Source organism: Ailuropoda melanoleuca, chromosome 4, assembly GCF_002007445.2.
Source record: "Ailuropoda melanoleuca isolate Jingjing chromosome 4, ASM200744v2, whole genome shotgun sequence".
Lineage (NCBI taxonomy): Eukaryota > Metazoa > Chordata > Mammalia > Carnivora > Ursidae > Ailuropoda > Ailuropoda melanoleuca.
Genome location: NC_048221.1, coordinates 113,377,589 through 113,402,726, shown reverse-complemented (window position 1 = coordinate 113,402,726; position 25,138 = coordinate 113,377,589). Strand labels below are relative to the sequence as shown.

General features: G+C 41.6%; 1 protein-coding gene across 2 annotated transcripts in view; it reads left to right on the top strand.

Annotated features, from left to right (window-relative positions):
• ARHGEF33 (Rho guanine nucleotide exchange factor 33) overlaps nt 1-25,138 on the top strand; it is a 46,735-nt gene that overhangs the window by 9,513 nt on the left and 12,084 nt on the right. For both annotated transcript variants that reach the window (XM_034659629.1, XM_034659630.1), the window contains exons 5-14: nt 694-836; nt 3,649-3,708; nt 4,697-4,921; nt 10,345-10,474; nt 16,143-16,275; nt 17,775-17,858; nt 19,018-19,101; nt 20,605-20,753; nt 21,798-21,962; nt 24,456-25,137. In XM_034659629.1, the coding sequence (XP_034515520.1) occupies nt 694-836; nt 3,649-3,708; nt 4,697-4,921; nt 10,345-10,474; nt 16,143-16,275; nt 17,775-17,858; nt 19,018-19,101; nt 20,605-20,753; nt 21,798-21,962; nt 24,456-25,137 (1,855 nt within the window). The remainder of the gene's footprint in view (nt 1-693; nt 837-3,648; nt 3,709-4,696; nt 4,922-10,344; nt 10,475-16,142; nt 16,276-17,774; nt 17,859-19,017; nt 19,102-20,604; nt 20,754-21,797; nt 21,963-24,455; nt 25,138) is intronic.

Here is a 25,138-nt window from a genome sequence, read left to right as displayed (position 1 = left end):
AGATGACATGTAGAATTCAACTGTAAAAACATGTAAAATAACAATCAGAAAGATACATTCAAAAATGGTGATTGTTGTGTTAAGATAGTGGGGTCACTCAAGATTTTCTTTTTCAATTAGTTTTCTAAAATTTCTCTAATGTTACTACTAGTTTACTTCTACCATTGAAAATACATTTAGGTTAATAACTCCACCAGTTTGAATCAATTAAGTTTCACTATTAAACATAAATAATCATTATTGTTGTAGGTTTTTAAATGATCAAATTAAAAATAGAAATATGGCAACAGTATTTGTGTGACCCTGAAAGATGGCTTGTTGTTTGTGGTTGAAGACCTCCTGCTTCCTGGTACCTTTGTGTTGCTTTGTTAAGTGAGTGCAGATCACCCCAAGCAAACTGTCATCTTTGTCAACTCTGTACAGATCCTGATGACAAAGAAGCCAGGGACAGAAAAACAAAAATATAGATATTACAATTAGGATGCAATTTGTACGTATTTGAAATTTTTTCTCCAGCTTTGGTGATGACTCAGGTTGAACCCTAAGAATTGCTAATATCTAACTATTTTTAATTTACAAAAATGGCACTTTCGTATGGTTCAACCTAATAATTCAGAATTTTTCTTGAATTATTCTGAACTGATTCTCTTCTTAACCCATCAGGCATTAAGACCCTTTGTTTTCCTTCCTCAGGAAAACTCAAAAAGAGGAACATGGCTCACAGGCTGGGCCTGCTCAAGCACAAGGAAGTCCTTTCCGTTCGATCAATATCCCTGAGCCTGTTCTTCCAAGTGAGGACTTTACAAACCTGTTGCCTTCTCAGGCCTATGAAAAAGGTACAGTTTGCAAATCATATTGAATTAGCCAAGCCTTTCCTCTTGATTCCTAGAGCTTAAGTAATAGTGAGAATGTGTTTATGTCCTCTATCCTTATTATAGGAAAATTATGTATTACTCAGAATTTTTCCTCCTGTAACTGGCATTTATAAGAATCAAGAGGATCCTGGGGCACCTGGGTGGCTCAATCGGTTAAGTGTCTGCCTTCAGCTCAGGTCATGATCCCGGGGTCCTGGAATCGAGCCCCACATCAGGCTCCTTGCTCAGCAGGGAGTCGGCTTCTCCCTCTCCTTCTGCCTGCCACTCCCCGTTTGTATTCTCTCTCTCTCAAATAATAAATAAAATCTTAAAAAAAAAAAAAGACTCCAGAGGATCCTAAGAGACCAAGAGAATCTGCCCAATTTTAAAAGATTTTCTTTTTTGGGAAGATACTTATCTGGGTTTTCTAAATTTCAGATACTAACCTTAGTAGAAAAATGTTAAAAAAAATTATTCACTCTAATAACTCGTTTTATTTTCCACATTACTTCTCAATCCTTATCTCTGCATAGACATTTTAAAGGCGTATTCTTAGCATAAAATTGTGTGTTCTGCTTTTTTTTTTTTTTAAGATTTTATTTATTTGACAGAGATAGAGACAGCCAGTGAGCAGGGGGAGTGGGAGAGGAAGAAGCAGGCTCATAGCAGAGGAGCCTGATGTGGGGCTCGATCCCGGAACGCCGGGAACGCCCTGAGCCAAAGGCAGACGCTTAACCGCTGTGCCACCCAGGTGCCCCTCTGCTTGTTTTTTCAGCGGGGTGTCACTGATATGAGAAAATCACATCTGTCTTAACTGGCAGGCAGTGATTTCAGTGGCAGTGTAACTCTGTACCCCTCTTCCTCTGGATAACCAGAGCTGGTGCTGTCGGCAGACAATCACTAGCCACACCGCTGATCTGAGGGATGAGAACAGATGCTAGAAAACTGTTCCTGGGCAGTGATAAAGAAACTGGTTTTCCATCCAGTTACCTCCATCTGTAACCATGTCTGGCTACATGCTTGCTACATCTTTGTATGCTCAGCAATGTCTGGCAAAGCACCTTATATGCCAGAGAGTGAACGGAGATATTAACGTTTAGAAGAATTGTCCTCTTTTTTAAAAAAATGTTTTGGTCACATATAGAAAGCCTCCAAAAGAGGCTCAAGGACTTCTTAACCAATTGTAAGCTCCTCTGGGGCAGGGCTGGTGCTTTTCTACCCTTCTGCCTTAAGGCACAATATATTCCTAGACGATAAATGTGTTTTGAATAACTAAATTTAAAAAATCTAAATCAGACGGCTTTTAATCAGTATAACTTCAAAGTATGGATCTGCTTTTCTTCTTTGTAGTTTTTTTTTTGTTTTTTTTTTTTACCTCTTTGAGTAGTTACTTTAGAGACTGATAGGTGCAGTGCGGGAAAACTCACTGATCCATCTGGGGAATGAGTGGGCTCATCACAGGTGGTTCTATTTTCTTTGCTCCATGTCACGAGGAACAGGTCATAGAAAGATGGTCTTATTAGGAAAGAATACAGGATGGCCTTGGAAAGTAGAGGTCAGATCAGTGCCTGGTATGGGGAAGTTGAACATGTTCACAAGATAAAAGATTAAAAATTATATTTGCAAAGAGCTCAGATGGAGTTCAATGAGCTGTGTGGTGGCAACTCCTCCTTCCTTCCGTTGTAACAGACATAGCTTATATAACATAGCTTATTCAATCGAGTTACCGCAGAATTTGGGAATAATGTGCCATAATAAGACATTCTGGATATGATTGGTGGTAGGTTATGTTAAAACTCAGGATCTAAGGACCACACTTTAGAAGGGGTTAGGTTACCAACTGTTAATTATAAAATGGTGCAATTGTTGCTTATTGCTCCAAAATTCAGTAGCTTAAAATAGAAAACATCCATTATGTTATAGTTTCTCTGAGTCAGGAATCTGTGGGTGCCTCTGGTTCAGGGTCTTTCATGAGATTGCGGTTAAGGTGTTGACTGTCCCACTACCCGTTTGCCTTTCCTTCGAACCATCCATCACCCAAGGTGCTGATGTAGATGGTGAGAGATAGTAATGAACTAAACAACAAACATTTCTGCCATCATGGAGCCTTTGTTCTGAAGGAAGCAGACAATGAACAAGATAGATAAAATGTGCAGTATGTTAATGATAAGGAGAACAATAAGGAAACACAGGAGTAATTTCAGAGAGGGTGCCAGGTAAAGAGCTGAAGAAAGTGAGGATGTGAGCATACGGAGGGGAAGAAAGGGAACAGCCCATGGCAACATCCCAGTGGGAACATCACTGAGATGTTCAAGTTGGAGCGGTGGCGCTAAAGCAGAGTGAACAAGAGAGACAACAGGAGATGCGGTTTTAAGAAAAGAAGGAAACAGCAGGCATGGAAGGGGGCAGATATTTTAGGGCCTTACGGTCATTATAAAGCCTTTGGCTTTAACGCTGACCCAAGAAGCCATTGGAGGGCTAAGCAGAGGAGTGACAGGGTTTGACTTACATTAGAACAGCCTTATTCTGGCTCTTCTTATCATCACCATCCTCACCATCATAGTTAGACAATAATTTAGGTCTTGCTGCGCACAGTTTACACATATAAGTGCCACTCATTGTATCTTCTTACAAATGGGAGAATAGTGCTTGCCACTATATTGAAATTTTATTTTATTTTTGGCTCTTCTGTCTTCTTCAATAAACTGCCAGCTGTCCCCAGTGTCTGGCTCATCGAAAGTGCCAGCCCTGTTAGTGGAGTGAATACTGATTGAAAGCTTCCCTTTCTCTGCAGCCCAAGAGTCCAGATCTATGCATGTAGCAGACAGTAATGTGAAGGGGATGATGGGTCCTGGTAAGCAGCTCTGTTTTTAGTTCTCTTCTCTTCTAGCAATTCTACCCTTTCCCTGCTTCCACCTTCCCTGCTTCTAGTCCCTTAGTCACAAACCAGGCTTGAAAGAATTCAGGCAAGATAAAACACTATGGTTACTAAGATGCCAAGATGTATAGTAGAGTAAGTCAGTGACTCAGTTAAACCAAAGAGAGAGAAGGGGTGGAGATGTTTAAGACAAAACCAGTATTCTTGGGTCTTTCTGGCTCACATCAATTACCAATGAAATACTATTTGCTGAGAAACTCACAGGTATACATAGCATGGCATAAGTTTTCTACGGACACATTTTATAGTTTATTTACTTTAAAAGTTATTTACTTAATAGACAATTCACCAGTATTTTATAAATTATTTCATCTTCCCTCCCTCCATTCCTCCTTTCATTTTGCAACTTACCATTATTGGGGCCAAGGAAGACAAACTGCAAAAGAAAGCATTGTTTTTGGCATCTTTCTTCCTCTGTATTTTGTCCCCTGGTGTGCTCGCCTAAGAGGAAGGAGATACAGGGAGTCCATGCATACTTACTACAAATTAATTATAGTATTTTATAAATTTACTTTTTAAAAACTCATTATATAGTAGAGACTACATACAAAGAGTAGAGGATGCATAGGCTGGAAACAGACAGAGGTGATCCTTTGCAACTGTGGAAACTTTTAATCCTTAGTTGATACATTTAATCCTTGAGGGGTAGTTTGTACCCAAACAGGGGCATAATATTTCGGAATTAATAACATATAATTTTTTTAAAAAAGTCAGATCTTTTTTTTATTTTAATGTTTTTTTATTATGTTAGTTACCATATGGTACATCCCTGGTTTCTGATGTAAAGTTCGATGATTCATTAGTTGTGTATAACACCCAGTGCACCATGCAATACATGCCCTCCTTACTACGCATCACCAGTCTATAAAAAAGTCAGGTCTTGACAGCAGGTGTTATTTTTCAGGAATGAACCCAACAACTCCAGAAGCAGAAGAAAACCTGAAGTCTTGCCTCTCAGCTGATATCCAGCCCAAGAGCCATCTCTCATCTGGTGTGTGGAGGCAGCCTAAGGATGGTAAAGAATGGGGTGAGGAATATGTCACGAAAGACCACCCAGATAAACTCAAGGACTCTGGCCAAGGCAGACACAGCTCCTTGGAAAATGTTTTATGTGAAACCTCTTTAGCTGGTAAGTCCCAAGGGGAAATACAGGTTGAAATTTTGAAGAACAGGAAACCTATAGGCTAGAACCCTTGCAATATAGGTTCAGGGGACATATGAGACCACATGCTCTCCAGTTTCCTTTTCAGATGAACACTAAAGCCTATAGAAGTGAAGGGACTCACCTGAGGTCACATGGCCAGCTTGGGACCAGCATCTCGATTCTGGGTATCTATGACATTTAGTAACGCAGTGCTTTGGGGGGGAAAGAAGGCATAAAGTTGGTGGAGAAGAGGGCAGCATTTTGTGAACTACGTAGTCAATGATGCGAAATCTTCAAAATGTGCATCTTGGATCAGGAGTCTGTCACCAAAGTATCAACCACTCCAACAGCTTCTGTCCTCTCTCCCTTCCTCCTTTTTCCCTTCCTTCCTCCCCTTCATATCGCAAATTGCTACTCAATGCTTATTATACATCACATAACGGCATTTCCCTCCAACTATTTTGTGGAAGGCAATTTTTAAAAATTAGTTTTTACTATAAAACACATGAAAAATTAAATAGTACTAAGAGGTTGGTTATGAAGAAAACAGCAACCACTTTTAAGTTGTTTTCACAGTTTCTTTTGGTACCTGCTTCCATGTTTTAAAACAAGTTTATACTGCTATTTTTTTTTTAAATCAGTACTTTACTGAAGGATAATTTACATACAGCAAAGTTCACAAAACTTGAGTTTCAGTTCGTTGACCTTTTATATATATGTATGTATAGCCCCTTGTGATCAGTACCTGGATCGAGACATACAATATTTCTGTTACCCCAGAGAGTTCGCTCATGCACCTTACCACCCGAAGAACCACTCTTCTGACTTCCATCACTCTACATTGGTTTTGTCTATTCTCGAACTACATATAGAGGGAGTAATACCATGTGTCCTCTTTTGAGTCAGGCTTCTTTCTCTCACTATAATGTGTGTAATTCATTCAGTAGTTCATTACTTTTTTTAATCATTGAATAAATTTACCCCAATTTGCTTATCTGTTCTCCTGTTGATAGACATTTGGATCGTTACCAGTTTAGGGCTACTATAAGCAAAACTGATAAGAATATTCTTGGACTAGTGTTTTTTGGACGTCTGCCCTCATTTCTCTTGGATGTACACATAGGAGTGAAATCTTTATATTAAGGGATAGGAGTATGCTAAACTTGGAAAGAAAACATCAGTTTTCCAAAGTGGTTGGGACATTTTATACTCCATCCAGCAATGTCCACGAGTTCTGGTTGCTTCACATCCTTCCCAATATTTAGTATGGTCAGTCTTTTTAATTTTAGCCATTCTCATGGGGGTGTACTGGTACTGTAGTTTTAATTTGTACTTCCCTAATGACTAATGATGTTGAGCATCTTTTCATGTACTTATTAGTTATTTGTACATCTTTTTAAGATGTGCCTAAGTTCTTTGTCCAACTTTTATTTATTTTTTTTAATAATTTATTATGTTATGTTAGTCACCATACCGTACATCCTTAGTTTTTGATGTAGTGTTCAATGATTCATTATTTGCGTATAACACCCAGTGCTCCATGCAATACATGCCCTCCTTAATACGCATCACCGGGCTATCCCAATCCCCCACCCCCCTCCCCTCTGAAGCCCTCAGTTCATTTCCCAGAGTCCACAGTCTCTCGTGGTTCATTCCCCCTTCTGTTTACCCCCCCTTCATTCTTCCCTTCCTTCTCCTACCGATCTTTCTGCTATTTCTTATGTTCCATAAATGAGTGAAACCATGTGGTAATTGTCTTTCTCTGCTTGACTTATTTCACTTAGCATAATCTCCTCCAGTCCCCTCCATGTTGCTGCAAATGTTGGGTAATCGTTCTTTCTGATGGCTGAGTAATATTCCATTGTATATATGGACCACATCTTCTTAATCCAGTCATCTGTTGAAGGGCATCTAGGCTCCTTCCACAATTTAGCTATTGTTCTTTGTCTAACTTTTAAAGTGCATTATCTTATTATCAATTAGTAGAATTTCTTAATATATTTTGGATACGAGTTCTTTATTAGATATATGTGGGGAGAATATTTTATTCCAGTATGTGGCTTGCCTTTTCACTTTCTTAATAGTCTTTTGATGAATAGATGTTCTTAATTTTGACGAAGTTAATCAATTTTAAACTTTTTTATATAGATTGTGACTTATGTGTCCTTCCAAGAGATCTTTGCCTATCCCAAAGGTGTGGAGATATTCTAGTACATTTTCTTCTAAAATCTTTATAGCTTTAGCTTTCACATTTTGATCTACTACTTATCTTTTTTTTTTTTTTAGATGTTTTTTAAGTAAAGTCTATGCCCAATGTGGGGCTCAAGCTCATGACCCCAAGATCTGGAGTTGCATGCTCTACGGACTGAGTCAGCCAGGAGCTCCAATCTATTACTTATCTTGAATAGATTTTGATGTATGGTGTGAGGAAGGAGTCCAGGTTCATTTTTTTCCCCATATGGCCGTCCAGTTGCTTCAGCACCATTTATTGAAAATATCTTTCTTTCCATATTGAATTGTGTAAAGAACATCAGGTGATTCACGTATGGGTGGGTCTAGTTCTAGACTCTATATTCTTTTTATTCCAATTAGCAGAGAATTTACATCTTGACAGTATTGAGTGTTCCAATCAAAGAACATGGGATGTCTCCCTTTATATAGGTCTTTTTAATTTTTAGCAATGTGATGGAAAATCTATCATTTACATTCTTCTTCTTCTTTTCCCCCACCAAAGCCTTTGCCCTAGAGTCCTCTGTCATCCTAGTCCAATCTGGCCTGTTGCAGTGCTGCCATCCCGGGACTTCCCATTCCTCCTAGGAATTCCCTTCATCGTTATTCTATGTCAGATTCCCTTTTGTTTGTTTTTATCTTGTGTGTCTTTGTTAGTTTCTTGGTTTACTCTTTGTTTGATGGAACCCCTCGTCCAGTAGCTTCCACATGCTTTGTTGATAATTTAGGTGAATATAAAATCATTTTCCCTGGGATGCCTGGGTGGCTCAGTCCGTTAAGCATCTGCCTTCGGCTCAGGTCATGATCCCGGAGTCCTGCATTGGGCTCATTGCTCAGCAGGGAGCCTGCTTCTCCCTCTGCCTGCCATTCCCCCTGCTTGTGCTCTTTCTGACAAATAAACAAAATATTTAAAAAATAAAAATAAAAAAATATAATCACTTTTCCTCATCATTTTGAAGCAATTGTTCCACTGTCCTCTAATTTCTAATGTTACTATTGGAGAGTCCAATACCATTCTAATCATCAGTCCTTTGTATGTTACCTGATTGTTCTCTCTGGTAACTTTTAGGATCTTCTCTTTACCTTTGGTGTGCCTTTGTCTTCTTCATTAATTATACTGAGCACAGTGGGCCCTTTCCTCTAGAAATGTGTGTCCTGGTATTTTTTTTTCTATTATTAATTTGATAATATCGTCTCACCCATCTTCTTTCCTTTCTCTGAAATTTCTACTAATTTGATGTCAGGTCTCCTGGATTGATGTTCTCTACCACCATCTTTTTCTGGTCTCTTTTACTTCAACATGTCTCTTTCTTGTTTTGGTGGGGAGTGGGGAAGAAGGCAGATCTCCTTGATTTCATCTGACACTCTTCTATCTTTGAAAAAAATGTCAAAAATTTCCTCCTCCTCCACTTCCTCCTCCTCCTTCTTTTTTCTTTTTGGATGTTCTCTTTTCTTAAAAAAAAAACATAGCATCCTATACCTATTAAATGGGCAGAATGTTTTTCTCATATCTTTTTGAGAATATTAACTATAAGGTTTTTAAAAAAAGATTTATTTACTTATTTTTATATATAGAGAGAATGCATGAGTGATGGGAGGAGCAGAGGGAGAGAGAAAGAATCCTTGAGCAGACTCCCTGCTGAGCAGGGAGCCCAATGCAGGGCTCGATCCCAGACCCCAGATCATGACCTGACCTGAAATTCAGAATCAGTGCTTCACGGGATGTCCGGGTGGCTCAGTTGGTTAAACATCTGCCTTCGGCTCAGGTCACGATTGCTGGGATGGAGCCCCACATCAGGCTCCCTGCTCAGTGGGGAGCCTGCTTCTCCCCTTCCCTCTGCCTGCCAACCTCCCTGCTTCTGCTCTCTAATAAATAAATAAAATCTTTAAAAAAAAAAAAAAAGTTCGATGCTTCCCCAGTTGAGCCACCCAGGTGCCCCTTAATTATAGGATTTTTGAAAAGTTTTGTTTCTGCATTGTCTCTTTTTTAAATTGATGTATAATTGACATACAACATATTAGTTTCAGATGTACAACATAATGATTTGATATTTGTATCTATTGTGAAATGATCACCATAATAAGTCTAGTTAACATCATCACCATACATAACTACAATTTTTTTCCTTTGAGAACTTCTACGTCTACTCTTTCAGCAACTTTCAATTATGCAAAACAATATTATATATATTGTATATATATATAATATATATTATATATATTATATATATATAATATATATTATATTATATATGTAAATATTATAATAACTATAGTCACCATGCTATACATTACATCCCCTGCATTGTCTCTATTTATTCAAAATGTATATATACCTTTTCCTTCTCTTTCTTTTATGGTGTAAGGTTGATTCAAATGTCTGAGGACCCTTAGCTGATTTTTTTTTTTTTTTATATCTAAGAGAGGGCCCCTAAATAAAAAGAAACCACAAGATTCTATATTGGCCAAGCTTATCAGTAAATGGGCTTCACTATAGGCTAATCAGGTGGCAAATTAACTTTTTGGTAGGTGACCTCTTTACGTCAGTGTCTGTAGGTCTTCTCCCCTTGGGTAGTTCAGGTTCTTCAGTGGAAGATCCTCCAGTCTCCTGCTTGGAGAGTGTGAGTCTCGCTACTGGCACTGTGGGAACACCTGCAGGGGGAGGGGCTGAGGGGAGTCTCCCCACCCAGTATGCAAGCCTTCTCTGAGTCCCCTCGTTTCCATGTTGGCATCTCAACTCTTCCCTCTACTGTCTTTAGTCCAGACCCCAGAGATAAGGACCTCTCTAGTTTAATTTTTCCCATTTTCCCATGGTGGGGGTGAATGAGGAAGCCATCTGGCATGGGGGTAGGAGCCTGGAAGTTCAATTGCACCTTATGAAGACTAAGTCTCCTGTTTTCAGCATTGTTCCTTATGTGTACTTTCTGTGGTGCCCCGTGCCTTCACTCCTTGAGGCTTTCTGCTTCTCAGCAGATTTTCCATCTGCAGATGAGAACACCAAGGTTTTGTGTCCTTACTCTGCTGAATTAACTACCATGCTTCGGTTCTGTTTTCCATCTTCCAAAAACTTGCTGATATCTCTTTTTATTGCTCTCAATGTCTTTTTATTGCTTTCTATGATTTAATAGAGTTTTGGGAAGGAATGGTTGACAAAAATTCCCTTTGATTTGTTTTTAAAGCTAAAAGACAGACTGTGGCTCTAGAACTGCTTGAGTCAGAAAGAAAATATGTCATTAACATCTCTCTGATCCTGAAGATCAAGGCAACATTCCAAGGGTCAGATGGAAAGAGGAATTCCAAAGAGAGAAGGTATCCATGTGTTCATTGCCTTTGCTTTTCAGATTGATTAAAATTTAAGGTAAGTTGTTTATTGTTTGCACTTGGGGAATTCTGGGACCTGTAAAGAGTTCCAGAAATAGTCCTTGAAGAGAGAGTAGGCAGTGACAGCAGGTAATGACTGGCAAGTCTCAAGTTTAGACTTACAGCAGATAAGAAAATGAATAAAGTCTCTGAGACCTTCATTGTCTCTGGCATGTCTGTAAAGAGCCTCAGGGAGAATAAATGCGACAGTGAGGGAGACATTGCTCTCAGTTGCCATCTGCAAGTCCTCGTGGGATCACAGGTCTCATGGACGTAGGAGGTAATGGACGCAGTGGAAGTCTGAAGTATTAAGAGGCCATTAGATACATGGCACAAGGCTCATTAACTCTGGACTTGGATCTTTCTTATTTGTCTAGGTGATCCCGTAGTACTAGACGGTGCGCAAGTGGGTGGGGTGTGTGTGTGTGTGTGTGTGTGTGTGTGTGTGTGTGTGTTGGTGCTTCCACCAGGTCTGCAGGATATTATGACAGCACACTAGCTCCAAGATTGCAACACTCCGTGATTGCCTCTGTTCATCATCTTTATATCCTCTCTGCTGCTTCTCCATTAAAAAAAGCAGGAAGGAGGAAACTCTGATTTGGTGGAAAGGACTAACGTCATGAAGATGTAATAATCCAGATTAGTTGAGGAAAAGGCCAATCCAAAAGAATGGAAAGTCTGGATTATGGACTATTACAGATACATGTAGCATTAATAGTTTAATAGTCTATCAGGTAATAGACACTGGTGGTCCATAAATCGTGACTCTATCTTGGGAAGCCCCTAAATGTATTTTTCTCCTCTTTACCATCCCCCAATTTTACTTGGCTTTGCGGCTGCCGGCAATATGCCCAGTCACCAGAACACAATGCTCCCCCTATCTAAACGGCTGAGGTGAGGGAATAGTCCCTGACAGACTCGAAAGTGGCTTGACTATTTTCAAGAATCATTTTACTGCAAAGCTGAGGTAAGCAAAGTGTAGAAAACAACAAGGAACAGCAAGGGCAATGTGATGCGGCTAAAGCTCTGACCACTAGAGGCCCTGGATGGGGCTTCACCCTCTCTCAGTGGCCACCCAGATTCTCGTTCCTTCCCCGTCTGGAATTCCTCCCACCCTCCCACATTGCCCCTGCAGCCCTCTGAGATGTCTCTACCGTCTCTAGCTATCTTGCTGCTCCTAGAGACCTGCTCCGTTTACATTGATCAAATCTGAAGGCAAGTCTACCTTTTGGTGTAGTATTGCTTCCACATCCGAGATTCTAAGCCAGCCGCACGTCCTCCTTGTCTCTGAAAATTGGGGGATGGGACAAGGGGGGGGGAGAGAGAGAGAGAGAGAGAGAGAGACAGAGAGACAGAGAGACAGAGAGACAGAGAGTTGTTTACTGTGGAACACAGTAACCGGGTACTTGATTGCTAACTTCATGAAATCTTCACAGGAACCCTGGGGAGCCTACCTTACAGAGGAAGAAACTAAAGTCCAGAGCGCTTTAAAGCCACCTAGTCCATTAGTGCCAGGATTCAAACCCAGGCTTGTCTGCCCCTGTCCTTGTGACCTTTCCACATCATACCACTTCTCTGAGGACCTTGTCATTTCAAACACATCACCTAACTAAGAGCAATATGCCAGGTTTCTCAGCCAGAAGCAGACCTTCTGTCTGTTCCTATTTTACAGCATAGGCTTCCCTCTTAACAGCGCATACGTTCTTACTTCAGATCTCAACTGACTTGTCAGGCAGAGATGCTAGAAATGTTCTTGGCTCACTGAAGCTCTCTTCTACTTGCTGCAACTTTTCTTGGCTCACTGAAGCTCTCTTCTACTTGCCGTGACTCCCGGCTTGTCTAGGATGTTCTTCCATGACCCATGACTGAGGAAGGACTGATCTTCCCCAAATCCCGAGCTTAGAAAAAGTTTAAAACTATCATACAATCCCCCATGAAAGTCGGAAACGGATATTTCTCATATCTGTGATAATGCTATTCATGTTAGTTACTACTAAGCTAACTGTCTTCTTTTCACAGATCGAGACGAGAAAAGCTTTAAGTCAATACTCTTAGGACTAATATAAAGACTGGAGTTCTGAGCTTTGCAGTGTTGCCATTTTTCCACCCTAGTCTTAGATTGCCATTATCCTCCTTCGTTCACTACATTTCTTCTTTTTTTCTAAGCTTTCCTGAAGCCTCCATGGGTACTTTAAATAGGCCAGCCAAACGAAATACACAACAGAATGAGAGTATTCCTTTTCTCTAATGGCATTTTCCCCATGGAAAGATGAAAACAAGTTAGTAACATGCCCTATCTTTCCCACCATACATTGCAAGCCACCAGCCCTTTCTACCCCTGCTGAAAAGTAACCCCCGGGGTTAAAACAAAACCCACCATAACTACAACCAGACCCTCAAAACTTCTCAAACCTATACAATGAAACTTTAGGCTTTCCCTAGAGGAAAGTAAAGCCCTCAAGAGCCTCGTTGGCCTGTTTCAAGCCAGCCCTGCCCCTGGCTGAACGAAAGGGCTGGAAACTGCAGGGGCACGAGCTGCCAGCTGAGGTCTGAGTGGAACTTGCGGTGCTGTTCATTCGTTAGAGGATCACGGAAGTTGCAGTTCTTGGCTTTGTCTGGTCTGATTCACTTAGAGTTACAAGCTCGGGATCAAAGGGGCCTGTCTGTCGGAATCCTTGTGGGGAGGGGTGACGCCATCCTGACAGGATTACCAGGCAGCCTTCTGAGCTCAACTCCACATCCGCCAAGAACTCCGTGTGCTACGGCTCACCACCAGGTGGCACACGCCTCGCGACGGCGCCCCTCAAATGTGGGTGCGTCCTGCTGCTGAAGCTCAGGATTTCTGGCCTAAAATTAGACTGGCAAGAGCTAAGTTATTGATCTGAAACTCGAACTGGGTTTTCCTTCATGGCTTTTAGTTTATTTCCCTTGTTGTTTAAGTACTGTATTGTGGGAGTTGAAATAACTTTGAAGGTTTTAAAAAGATTAAACTACTCATGTAGTTGCTATAATTTCACCCCTAGTAAGGAATAGATAAGAAGTTGAGTACTTAATACTTTCATCTTCATGAACAAGTTGCTTCTGGGAGTCAGGGGTGGCTCTAGGCAAAACAAGGAAACAGGTTACGTGCATGTCTATACCGCTTGCTTCTTTCTCCCTCTGCTCTCCATCTCCTGGCTCCCCTCCTTCACACTCCTCTCTGATTTCAAATAATGTCCTTATTAAATAGATTTTTTCCCCAGTATTTGGTATAGAACCCACTGTATGCCATCGCTCTTTGTGGAACTTTTGTGTTTCCATGATACTTGATGGGAGCATTAACCTTTTCTGACCCGTACCCTGAAATCTCAAACTATTACCCCAGTGGACAATCCAGGAGGTACATGGCCTCCAACCAAATTACCAGCTTTCCAGTTCTGCAAGGATACTGGTCACTGTGTAGCAGAAGTTGAGCTTTCTCAAAAGAAAGAGAAAGAAGGTCAGGCCAGGTGAGGCCAGGCAAAGCCAGGAGAGGAGTAAAGAAAGAGAAAAACAAAAGAGATCATTTAAGAGATATTACATAACCTATATGGACAACCCATCTCAAAGTCAGATCTCACCATGGCATGGTGCCCTAACATCTTTCAGTGTCACACCGGGAATATTACCCAAAGTCATGATAGCCTTGAGTGGGGAGAAATCTTTCACATCTAGACCTTTCGTGGGTACAGTGTTTTATTCTTTCAGTTCAATCAGTTGTGCTTTCCTCCATTAGCTTTATGGCCTCCTCCACAGTCAGGCTGTCTCCTAGCCACTCCTCCAAATTCCCTCTGATCAGGGATTACTTAGATCTTAGATCTTCTGAGCCCACTGTGCGAGCCATAAGAGCTAAGATGGGGAAGCCCCTCCACTTGTGTTTAATGGACCAGCTGGCTTTGCATGTGTGGAGACTAGTGATACAGGAGGGGGAGGGAGAGAAGACCGGAGTGAGGGAATCCTTGTATCTTTTCACAAGGGGCTGGATACTCTTTTTGTTATCTGTGTCCTCTCTGAGCTATAGCCTCAGGGGAGTCTGCTTTACTTGCAGATGGGTTGAAAAAGCCTTTTTTTTTTTTTAATTTTTATTTATTTTTTTGGATGGGAGATTGAAAAAACTTCTTACCAAAGTGCTGTTCTTCGTACTGTTCTCAACAAAGGTCTGCTTGTTCAGGGTTGGCAAAGCACCTCAATTGTCCACTGATTTATTCTCTTTGGACCCTGGGGGAATATCCACGTAAGTTCAGCTCTTGTTGACAAGCAGGCCTTCCTTCACTTTCATCTTCGTTAAACTTGTGGTCTTGAAAGCACGAGGGAACCTACTATCAATTCCCGTAAGTCACCAAGCTGGACTTCTAGTCCTGGCTGCAGGCCAGCAAAACTCCCTTTCCTTGTGGCTTCCATCCTCATTCCTATAGGCCCTTGATTGCCCCACCCTTCCCCATGCACCTTCTTCCTCCTCCCCTGATTCTTTCTCTCTCTCCTCTCCACCTCATCCTTCTCTGACACCTTTCTTCCTCCCTTCATTTCCTCTGGAAAAACAAACAAACAAACAAATCGGGACACACTGAGAGATGGGGGAGAGGGTAGTGAGAGGAGGAAGGGGGCTCTGTGAAGCTCTAGGGAGTAGCAGGCCATGCCTGGTCCACAACCTCTCCAGGCAAGACTGTGTCCTTACCCAGTATTCCTCTTGGAAAATGAAGGGAAGGGAAAGGAACACTTTCATATGCCCATCCCCTGAGCATTTAGGTGCCAGCTTTAAATAAGTCTTCCCTTTTGCCTAAATCAGAGTCTCTTACTCAGTAGCTAAGAATGATAAGTGCCACCTTAGTGCTGTCATCTACAACACTAATTAGAGTAGACTCTTTTGCAAGTGGGAATAACTTTAAAATTTTGGAAAAGAGTTCCCTTAGAATTTCTATTGTCACATAAATGAGACAGTAACTGTTTGGCTTTAAAAAGGCCATTCAAGGGACACCTGGTTGGCTCAGTTGGAAGAGTGTGTAATTCTTGATTTCAGGTTTGTGAGTTTGAGCCCCATGCTGGGTGTAGAGATTACAAAAAAACAAAAACAAAAACAAAAAACCCTTAAAAAAAAAAAAAAAAGCCGCTCAAGTGATGTGCTCTTTATTAGTGCAATACACATTTGTGTAGAAGCCACTGGTAAAGGGGTCTTTTAATTTATTTTTTTTATAAGATTTATTTATTTATTTTAGAGAGAGCGAGCGAGCGAGTGAGTACACCAGTCGGAGTAGGGGCAGAGGGAGAGAACCCTCAAGCAGACTCCCCTGCTGGGTGCGGAGCCCAACAGGGACTTGATCCCAGGACCCTGAGATCATGACCTGAGCCAAAATCAAGAGTTGGACGCTTAACCAACTGAGCCACACAGACACCCCTAAAGGGGTCTTTTTTACATCTTGAGGATATTTGCTATTAGGTCTACAATGTCAAACTTAAAAAAAAAAAAAAAGTCCTGAATGCAGAGCTGTGACTCAGAATATTTTGAATGACTGGGAAAAATGGAACCTCCTGCATATGTTCTTATAGTGTCTTTTCTTCTCTACACCTGGTTTGTGTGATCCTATCTCTATTCTGTTTCAAGCCTCTTCCCTGGCTCTTTACGGTACCTTGTCCAGCAGCACCTCGATTTGCTTCATGCTCTGCAGGAAAGGGTCCTGAAGTGGCCACGCCAAGGAGTTCTTGGAGATTTATTCCTTAAGTTAACAAATGATGAGGTAAGTTTTTTAAAAATCCTTTATAAACTTGAATTACATGCATTTGTGTCTCCCTTGTCTGCTTCTCTGAATGGAGAACCTCAAATCAGTGATTTTCAGAGTTAGGAAAACTACTGAGATCTAGTCTAACCTCCTCACTCCACAGATAACGAAATAAAGTTCAGAGACATTAAAAGACTTTGTTGAAATCGCTCAGCTGGCTAGGTAGTTGTGGATCTGTGACCCACATCTCCTAACTTCCAGCCCATCGCTTCCCACCGTACTATGTATAACTGACCCACTGAACATGCACGTAAATATGTGTGTGTGCACTTGTGTATAAATATATACACATTCACAAACATATCCATCCACACATACAAAATAAATATAAGAGGGTTTGTGTATGTGTATGTATTTCACAACTAATTTCATTCCTTAGAGATATTTAAAACTGTGAGGAGTAGTTATTTGTCTTGAATGTTTTTTATTTTCACTTCCTTGGAGAAAAGGGTGTTAAGTTTCGAAATCTCTGTAATGTTCTGCAAAGAAAATATGATCCAGGCCAAAAGTTGCAAACTCAAATGCCTGCAGGACCAGACAGTGATATAAATGAGTGGAAGTAAGTGGAATGTGATACAATATGGACTATTGAGAGGTGAGCTTAAGTGGAGCACATATGCTTTTCTATAAGAAATATTATCCAATTATTATTCAGGAAGAAGGGAAGAGAATTGCCAGATCTTCCGATATTTTAAGAGACACTGGCAAGCCAGAATTTTATGTGAAAATTTATTTTAAAAATATTGTGTGGGCTAATTAAAATTGGTCTGCAAGCCAGAGTTAGCCTGCAATCAAACTCTATATATCAATGATGTAGGTGATAATACAAAGTTTATAAGTTATTTACTTATATGGATGTAATGCAATCCCTCTAGTATCACTTTTACTCATTTGTTTTCAATATGCTTTCTTGGGCTGAGAATTGTTGTATCTGTGGGAATATATCTTTGGGAGCTGAGAATTGTTTTCCTGAAAGTATATTGCATACATGAATAAGCAATTGGTGGAAATACACAATTAGTGGAAAAAGTTGAGAATCACTGTTCTAGACACCAGGAGGTGGGCTGGACAAGTTCCTTATTGGATGTAGATGACTAAAATAAAAAGTAACTTAAAAACAAAATAGGCATTTTAATCATTTAACAATTTAAAAATACTTTTTCAACATACGTGGCCCCTCTTTGCTGCGCTGGTTTTTCACTTTCTCTCATTGAAACAGGACTATTGAGTTTTGGTTCCCAAGTCCATGGGGATATTTACCTTAAAACCAAAAAGATTTAAAGAATGAATTAAAAAACAAACAAACAAAAAACCCATATTAATGAACACATTAAATAAATGACGAAGATAATCTCTGCAAAGGACTCCTTTTTGATATAAATGACTCTATAAAAATATTAGCTGTTATCATTCCTGTTTCCGGGTTCTTACCATGCATTTTTGTGTTTGTTTTCAAGAATAATTTCTTGGATTATTACGTTGCCTACCTAAGGGACCTGCCGGAATGCATCTCTTTGGTTCATGTTGTTGTTCTGAAGGAGGTAAGGTAACTCTATGTGTGCAATGCCCTTTGGTTACGTGTGTATCTATAGGTCGTTGCTTAACCACCTCGGGGAATACAACACATGCACTCAGCTTGTCTTCCCGGCTGGGGAATGGCTCAAAGAGCGTCACTGACACTCCTACCTGGGGTTAAAGGAGCCCACTTGAGGAGTAGTGCCAGGGCTTTGGTCCTTGCTCTGATTTACTGACTTCTTTTTTCTATTTCATTAGAAGTTTGCACACAGTAAACAGGTGTTCTAAGCAGAGATCCTCTGGTTGCAGCTTCCATGCTGGGTGTGGGTGCCCCCCCACCCCCGCCCAGGCTCAGCTAACTGGAATCTGAATATTAAACTCAAATCATCCTGTGTCTGTCAGTTTATAAGATCATAAAGTGGTTCTAATACATAGCTTTAAGTATTGCTACTGCAATGCTATATTAGGTGCTCAATAAGCACATATAAATATCTAACAATTCTAGCTATTTTAGGTCAGTAGAAACCCTCTCAGAGGCCTAAAGTTAAGAGTTAATCAAGTTTCACAAGAGGTGAGGGTCTCTTTGTTAATGTTTTACTTCAACCCCCACTACTCTCAACCCTGTAAGTATAATGCCTACCACATGTTAGCACTCAGCAAATATTTGAGAAGGGGAAAGGGAAGGGAAGGGAAGGAGAAGGAAAGGAAGGGATATGGAGAAAATCCAACATGCTTCCTCTGCCAGCCCAGCTGACCAGTTTCTAGTTATATTCTTTCTCCACCCTCATGAGGCTCCAACCCACCCTTAGTGCTTACTAGTAAGCCAGTGTAATGAGCACTTCGATGAGAATCTTAATGAATTCTTTCAACTCAAATATAATTTATTGAGTGGCCACTTCTGTCCAGCACTATGCTAAAAAGAGTGGTGGGGAAGGACGGGATTGTTTGGAAAGTTGGGTGGATTCAAAAGAAGTACGATATGCTTCCTGCTATAGAAGAATTGTCTCCTTGAGTGTGTCTCTGAACAAGTGTCCTATCCAATGAAGGATCATGACACTCTAGAGAAAGAAAATGCTCTGCAAATAAAAAAAAAAAACCCTTCCTACTCTGGTAGGACTGACTTTGGGGTTCTGCAGCCAGAGCTGGAGGGATACTGAAGAGTGACTTTCCCTTTCTTTCATTCAGGGTGATGAAGAGATTAAATCTGACATCTACACACTGTTTTTTCACATAGTCCAGCGCATCCCTGAATATCTGATACATCTGCAGGTAGGCATGGCTGGGAAGCCACCAAACTGATTTTCAAGCTAAACTACTATTTGTGGCTTGCAACTGAGAAACACAGTAAAGGGTAAAGGAAGAATCGTTGGTATGATATCTAAGGAGTAATGAAATGACTTAGATTGCTGTGATTACCCCATTCCTACTTTGTTGTATGAACTTAAATCTCAATCTCTAAAAATTTTTAGCTCATGATGTTTGCCTTTGAAGTTCTGTCTTCATTTACCAGCAACCACCACCTCTGCTGATCTAGGATCTCTCTATAGCAGCTCCTGGTAGATTCTGAGTACTATTCAGTCCCTTCCACCTTGTTCTACAGCCATCTAAATGTACACCCAAACCCTTACCCACCCGCTGGCATCTAAGAAATATCTGTGTAACCTGTCCACTTAACTGCTATCTTGACTACTTTCTTTTGGAGTGAGTCCAAGGGCCTACCATATATTGCTTATGTCGTACATCACAGAGAAAGCATGAAGAAGTTGATGAGCTGACTTCTGCACACCATTTTCCCCATAGCACCCAACATGGGGCTCGATCCCATGACCCTGAGATCATGACCTGAGCCAAAATCGAGAGTCATATATGCTTAACTGACTGAACTACCCAGGTGCCCCAATAATTATCTTATTTAATGCTTTCAATAATCCCATGAAATAGGTGTCATTACCATTGCTTAGGTAAGGAAATGGAGAGCCAAAGAAATAAGTAACTTGCCCAAGTTAACACACCTACAGGTGAAAAAAAAATCTAGGACTGAAACCCAGGTCTTGCAAGCAGTATGGTAAATAAGAGCCCTGATTCTACTCTCCGACTTGAGTTCAAATTCTGACTCTGCTACTTGTTAGATGTGTGACCTAATGAAGATTACTTAACTTCTCTATGCCTTGATTTCCTTATTTGTTAAATGGAGGTAATAACTGCACCTATCTAACCTAGCTGTGGTAAACATTAAATGAGAAAACAAATCTGTAAAGGCATTAGCACTTGGCAATAGGAAGACTCAATAATGTCAGCTTTCCCAGATCCAACCAAGGTGCACGTTCCTCTACAGTGCAGTAGCCAGTATAATAGGAGGAACCACCAGGCCAGGCTTGATCATAAACATCATCCCCTTCCAGCCTGCCTTGATGCCTGACATTCTCACCATTGGCCTGACTCATTTAAGTCATAAGGCATTGCTTATAGATAATAATTCTTAGAATGGTTCTATTACCTTAGAGATCTATTGAGTAGATCCTTCTAATTTTCAGAGGGAATTATCCAACGTTCACATCCAACTCAAACAGGAGCAACGGTGACTATTATTCTCCCTTGATGGACAAAGAGAACAGCAGGTTTAACCATTCAGCTTACAATTAGATTGGCCACATGTATTGTTGTTCTGGTTAAATGGCTACCAAACTTTCATAACAGATGGAGGCAAGGTGCACAAGAGACAAAAGTTTCATTCTAATTATGTAATGCTGCCTCCTTTTTATCTCCATCCAGAATGTCCTGAAGTTCACAGAGCAGGAACACCCTGACTATTACCTCCTTCTGGTGTGTGTTCAGCGCCTTCGAGTATTCATCTCGCATTACACCCTGCTGTTTCAATGCAACGAGGATTTGCTTATTCAGAAACGGAAAAAGCTCAAGAAGTAAGCTTCTAATGCTGCCATCTAGAGGGTTGATCAAAGTTTTCTGAGAACAGGGATATAGACAGTCAAGGTGGATACCTGTCAAAAGTGACCTCATTGTACGTTAAGTTGCTGAAATGCATTGATGGGTGTAGAAGAGAACAGAAAAGAGGAGGGAAATGAGGTGGTCAAGCTGGCTACAGGAGGGAGGGACATGTTACCTGGTGGTAAAGTAATTCCATCAGGTAATAGGTACAATTGTTTTAGAAAAATAAAGACAGTCTTACTCTAATCCCTATGCAGGCTCCCTCTTGTGTTATTAACCACCTTGAAAATAGTTGTTTCCCTAAGCTTGCCAGGTCAAAAAAAAAAAATGCAGTTTAAAGGCCAGAATGTGGTTTCTTTCATGAACTCAACAAGTATTTATTGAGCACTTACTGTGTGTCGGGTACTGCTCTATGTACTGAGTATACTGCAATGAACAAAACAAAAATCTTTGCCACGTGGAGCTTACTTTCTAGAGCTGGACAGCCAGTCAATAAATAGATGGCGTAAGTGCTGTGGATAAAAACTAAACAAATAAGGGTGATGGTTGAACAAATTTCACGCTAAAAAGAAACAAAAAGAGCTGCCTAGGGAGAATCTGGCTTCAGAAGGAACAGAAACAACCCATAGCAGAATTTTTTAATGACCTGGATTTCCTTCAACCTCATCCCAACCCAGTGAGGAAAACAGTCATTTCTGTGGATGTTTGAGACCAGAAAAAGATGCCATTTCCCAAGCTAGGGCTCCTCATATGGAGGACATCTTTCTATACCACCCCTTTCCCTCAAACTTAACTCAGGCAATTAATCAGCATCCCTATTCTTGCCCAGCATCTAGCCTGCACTGTTATGTAAACAACCTGGTTTGTGGAGGGCCATGGAGAAAAAGAGAGAGAGGGAGAACTTCACAGCTGAGCTTTGTCTGAGAAATATTGTCTCCTTAACTTTCTTGGTATAATCTGTGCGTTCAGAGCCAATTTCCCACTGTACACTCTGAAAATTACTACTTCCATTCTCATAGGTCATCCATGGCAAAGCTGTACAAAGGGCTGGCTTCCCAGTGTGCAAACACTGGACAAGATGCTTCCCCTACTGCAGGCCCTGAGGCTGTCCGTGACAGTGGGATCCACTCAGAAGAGATACTGCAACCCTACCCTTCTGCTCCCAGTTCTGGCCCTGCTGTCACGTAAGCACTTGTTGCTATGGAAAGGTTATATGGCAATGCCCTTGGGTGCCAAGTCATCTGTATGGGGTAGCAGGACAGCCTGGAATAGGAGTATGACCTACAGGATTCTTCCCTCCCTCTTGCTCCACCAAGCCTATATATGGCAGGCAAGCAGCTGACCCAAGATCCCAGAGGAAGGCTAATGTTAAGGGGCAGGCCTAGAGGCTGAAGGCTACTCCTAACAATTTTATCACACATAACCACCCTCTGCCTACAGCACAAGTTTCTTTGGGTTTAGACAATGATTGAGTGGAAGAGAAGACAGGAAGGCATCTTACAGCTCCTCAGAAGGGTAGGAACACACTTAAGTTCTCCAAAAGGTGTAGTAGAGGGAGAGAGAATCCCAGGCAGGGGTGAGTGGAAGTTGAGGCTCTGAGAAGAGAAATAGGCCTGAGGTGATATAGAAAGAATGTTGTTTAGCCTTTCCCAATTCCCCTTGAAGCTGCTTCAGAAAGCGATTTCTTAAGTTCTTCATTTATGACAGCTTCTCTTAAAGCTGTTCTGTGCACTGGATGTATTTGACAGCCTTTTAAAGTCTCTGCACGCAACCCTCTAGCACATTAAGCTGGATTCTTACTCATCAAACTTCTTGATGATTTTTACATTAAGGATTAGGCCATTTATATATATTTGGAACTCTTTACCTCTGAAGGATAAGGATAAAGTCAAATTAGCTACTTTTGAAACCAGGATTTCTGGAAAGATAAGGGAAACTAAAACTCAAAATTCCAAACGCCAGCACTCTGTCAAATACAGACATTTCTCATAGAAGTAATTGCTTAGACTATAATTTCTGCTTTGGGTTTTATTACCTTAAGGAAAATTTAGTTTTATTATCTTAAGGAAAATTTGAAGTTTTAGCTACTTTTCTAAAATTACAATGAAATGAGAGGTAGGCAACTGAGATTATTTCAATTTTTAATCGTTACAATTTTTAAAATGCCAATTACAATCAATGGAAGGAGTATCTGATCAGTGATGCAAAATAAACCGTTTCCTTGTTCTGCCCTCATCTCTTAAAATTGAGAATGATATGTCATCGAAAGACATAAGCGTAAATATGGAAAGACAGAGAGATTCCATAAACATTCTGGACCTATGAGACATTAACCTTTCTATAAATAGAGCCCAGGAAGATTTCCTTCCTATAGAGAAAATCCCACAAATCCTGTAGGGGAGAACTCCATACAGAAAAAATACCTTTCATGGGTGGAGAGTGGGAAAGAGTTAGGCAGGAAGAGGGTGTTTACTTTGTGGGTCACTTCAGCTTTTATGACAATGATAAAGCTATCTTCTTTGAAGTGCAGCAAATAGAGCCAAAACAATCCCTAGAGATTATACCCAGATCAAAAAGATGGCTGCCATTGCACTCCGTGTTGGGAAAATGGCCAATAAAAAATTTAACAATTTTCCAAGTGAAAAGACAATTCAAGTTAGGTCAATATTTCATTTTATCATTTCTTTTCACCTTTGAGTGTGAGACCTCGTTTTCATCTTAAGTTCACCAGAGAGAGATACTCAGTATTTGCATCTGTTTTTTCTTTGTAATACATCTGCATTTTTAATGTATTTTTTGTGGTAGAATTAATAAACTATAAATAAATAAAAGGTTGGGTCAGCGTGTAGTTATGGACTCACATCTGCCTGGCAATTACCTTCCACCAGAACTGGCAAATCCCATCCAATCTGATGTGTATGCTACCCTAATATCTTACGTAAATTATTCATTATTCATGGTTAAACATGAAATTGGGCATATTTAGAGCGAGAGCCTTTTCATTTTGGTGGTTGTTTCTGTCGGTCAAAGTTTGAGACAACTTTATATAGCATGCTCTACAGCCACAAAATTTTTTAGTTTTTTATTGTGAAAACGTCAAATATGTACAAAAGTAAAGTGTGCAGTGAACCCCAAATACCATCATCCAGATTCAACAGTTTTCAAGGCTGTACCACATTTATTTCATTTAGAAATTTAATTGTTCTTAGGCGTTTAGATCCAGGAGTCGAACAAAAGTTCTTTCCATTATTTGGTTTCATAACACTAGGGCAAAAAAAGGAGGGGAGAGAAAAGGAGGTACCTTGGGGCTCTGGCCATGTGGTGGGCGGGTCAGAGCTTCCACGTGCGGAGGGACGACCATCCTTGGCTAACCTGCCATCTCTGTGCCCAGCCTGCTTGCTCTGACAGATACTTCGGTCATCTGCTTCACAGATGGCGTTTTCACCCTCCCACGTGGGGGACCAGGGCTCATGGGGACTCCTTAGCTGGAGAAGCCCTTGGAGTTTGGTAGGTGACACATGAAGGCGCCTAGGAGGGCAGAGAGGAGAGGAACTATTAGTTGTGCGCCTAAGCAGCAGCTGGCAGAGGCATGTTGCTCCCAGCCTCGCGCTTCGAGGAGAGGCCTGCACTAACCAACCGTAAGCACACCTCTTTTGTATTCTGTTTCCCCTTTAAAGACACTTGATGCCCCCAGTGAAGAAAAGCCAACAACAGCAAAGCTTGATGGAGAGCATGCAGCCCGGGAAGCCCAGTGAGTGGGAGATGGAGGGCAGAAAGCACGAGAGGCCCGAGAGCCTCCTGGCGCCGGCGCAGTTCTGTGCGGCCGAGCAGGACGTGAAGGCGCTCGCCGGGCCCCTGCAGGCCATCCCCGAGATGGACTTCGAGCCCTCACCCGCCGAGCCGCTGGGCAACATGGAGCGCTCCCTGCGCGCCCCGGCCGAGCTCCTGCCCGACGCCCGCGGCTTCGTGCCCGCGGGCTACGAGGAGTTCGAGTACGGCGGCGAGATCTTCGCACTGCCCGCGCCCTACGACGAGGAGCCGTTCCAGGCCCCGGCCCTCTTCGAGAACTGCTCGCCCGCCTCTTCCGAGTCCAGCCTGGACATCTGCTTCCTGCGGCCCGTCAGCTTCGCCATGGAGGCCGAGAGGCCCGAGCACCCGCTGCAGCCGCTGCCCAAGAGCGCGACGTCGCCGGCGGGCAGCAGCGGCGCCTACAAGCTGGAGGCGGCGGCGCAGGCGCACGGCAAGGCCAAGCCGCTGAGCCGCTCGCTCAAGGAGTTCCCGCGCGCGCCGCCCGCCGAGGGCGTGGCCCCGCGCCTCTACAGCACGCGCAGCAGCAGCGGCGGCCGCGCGCCGCTCAAGG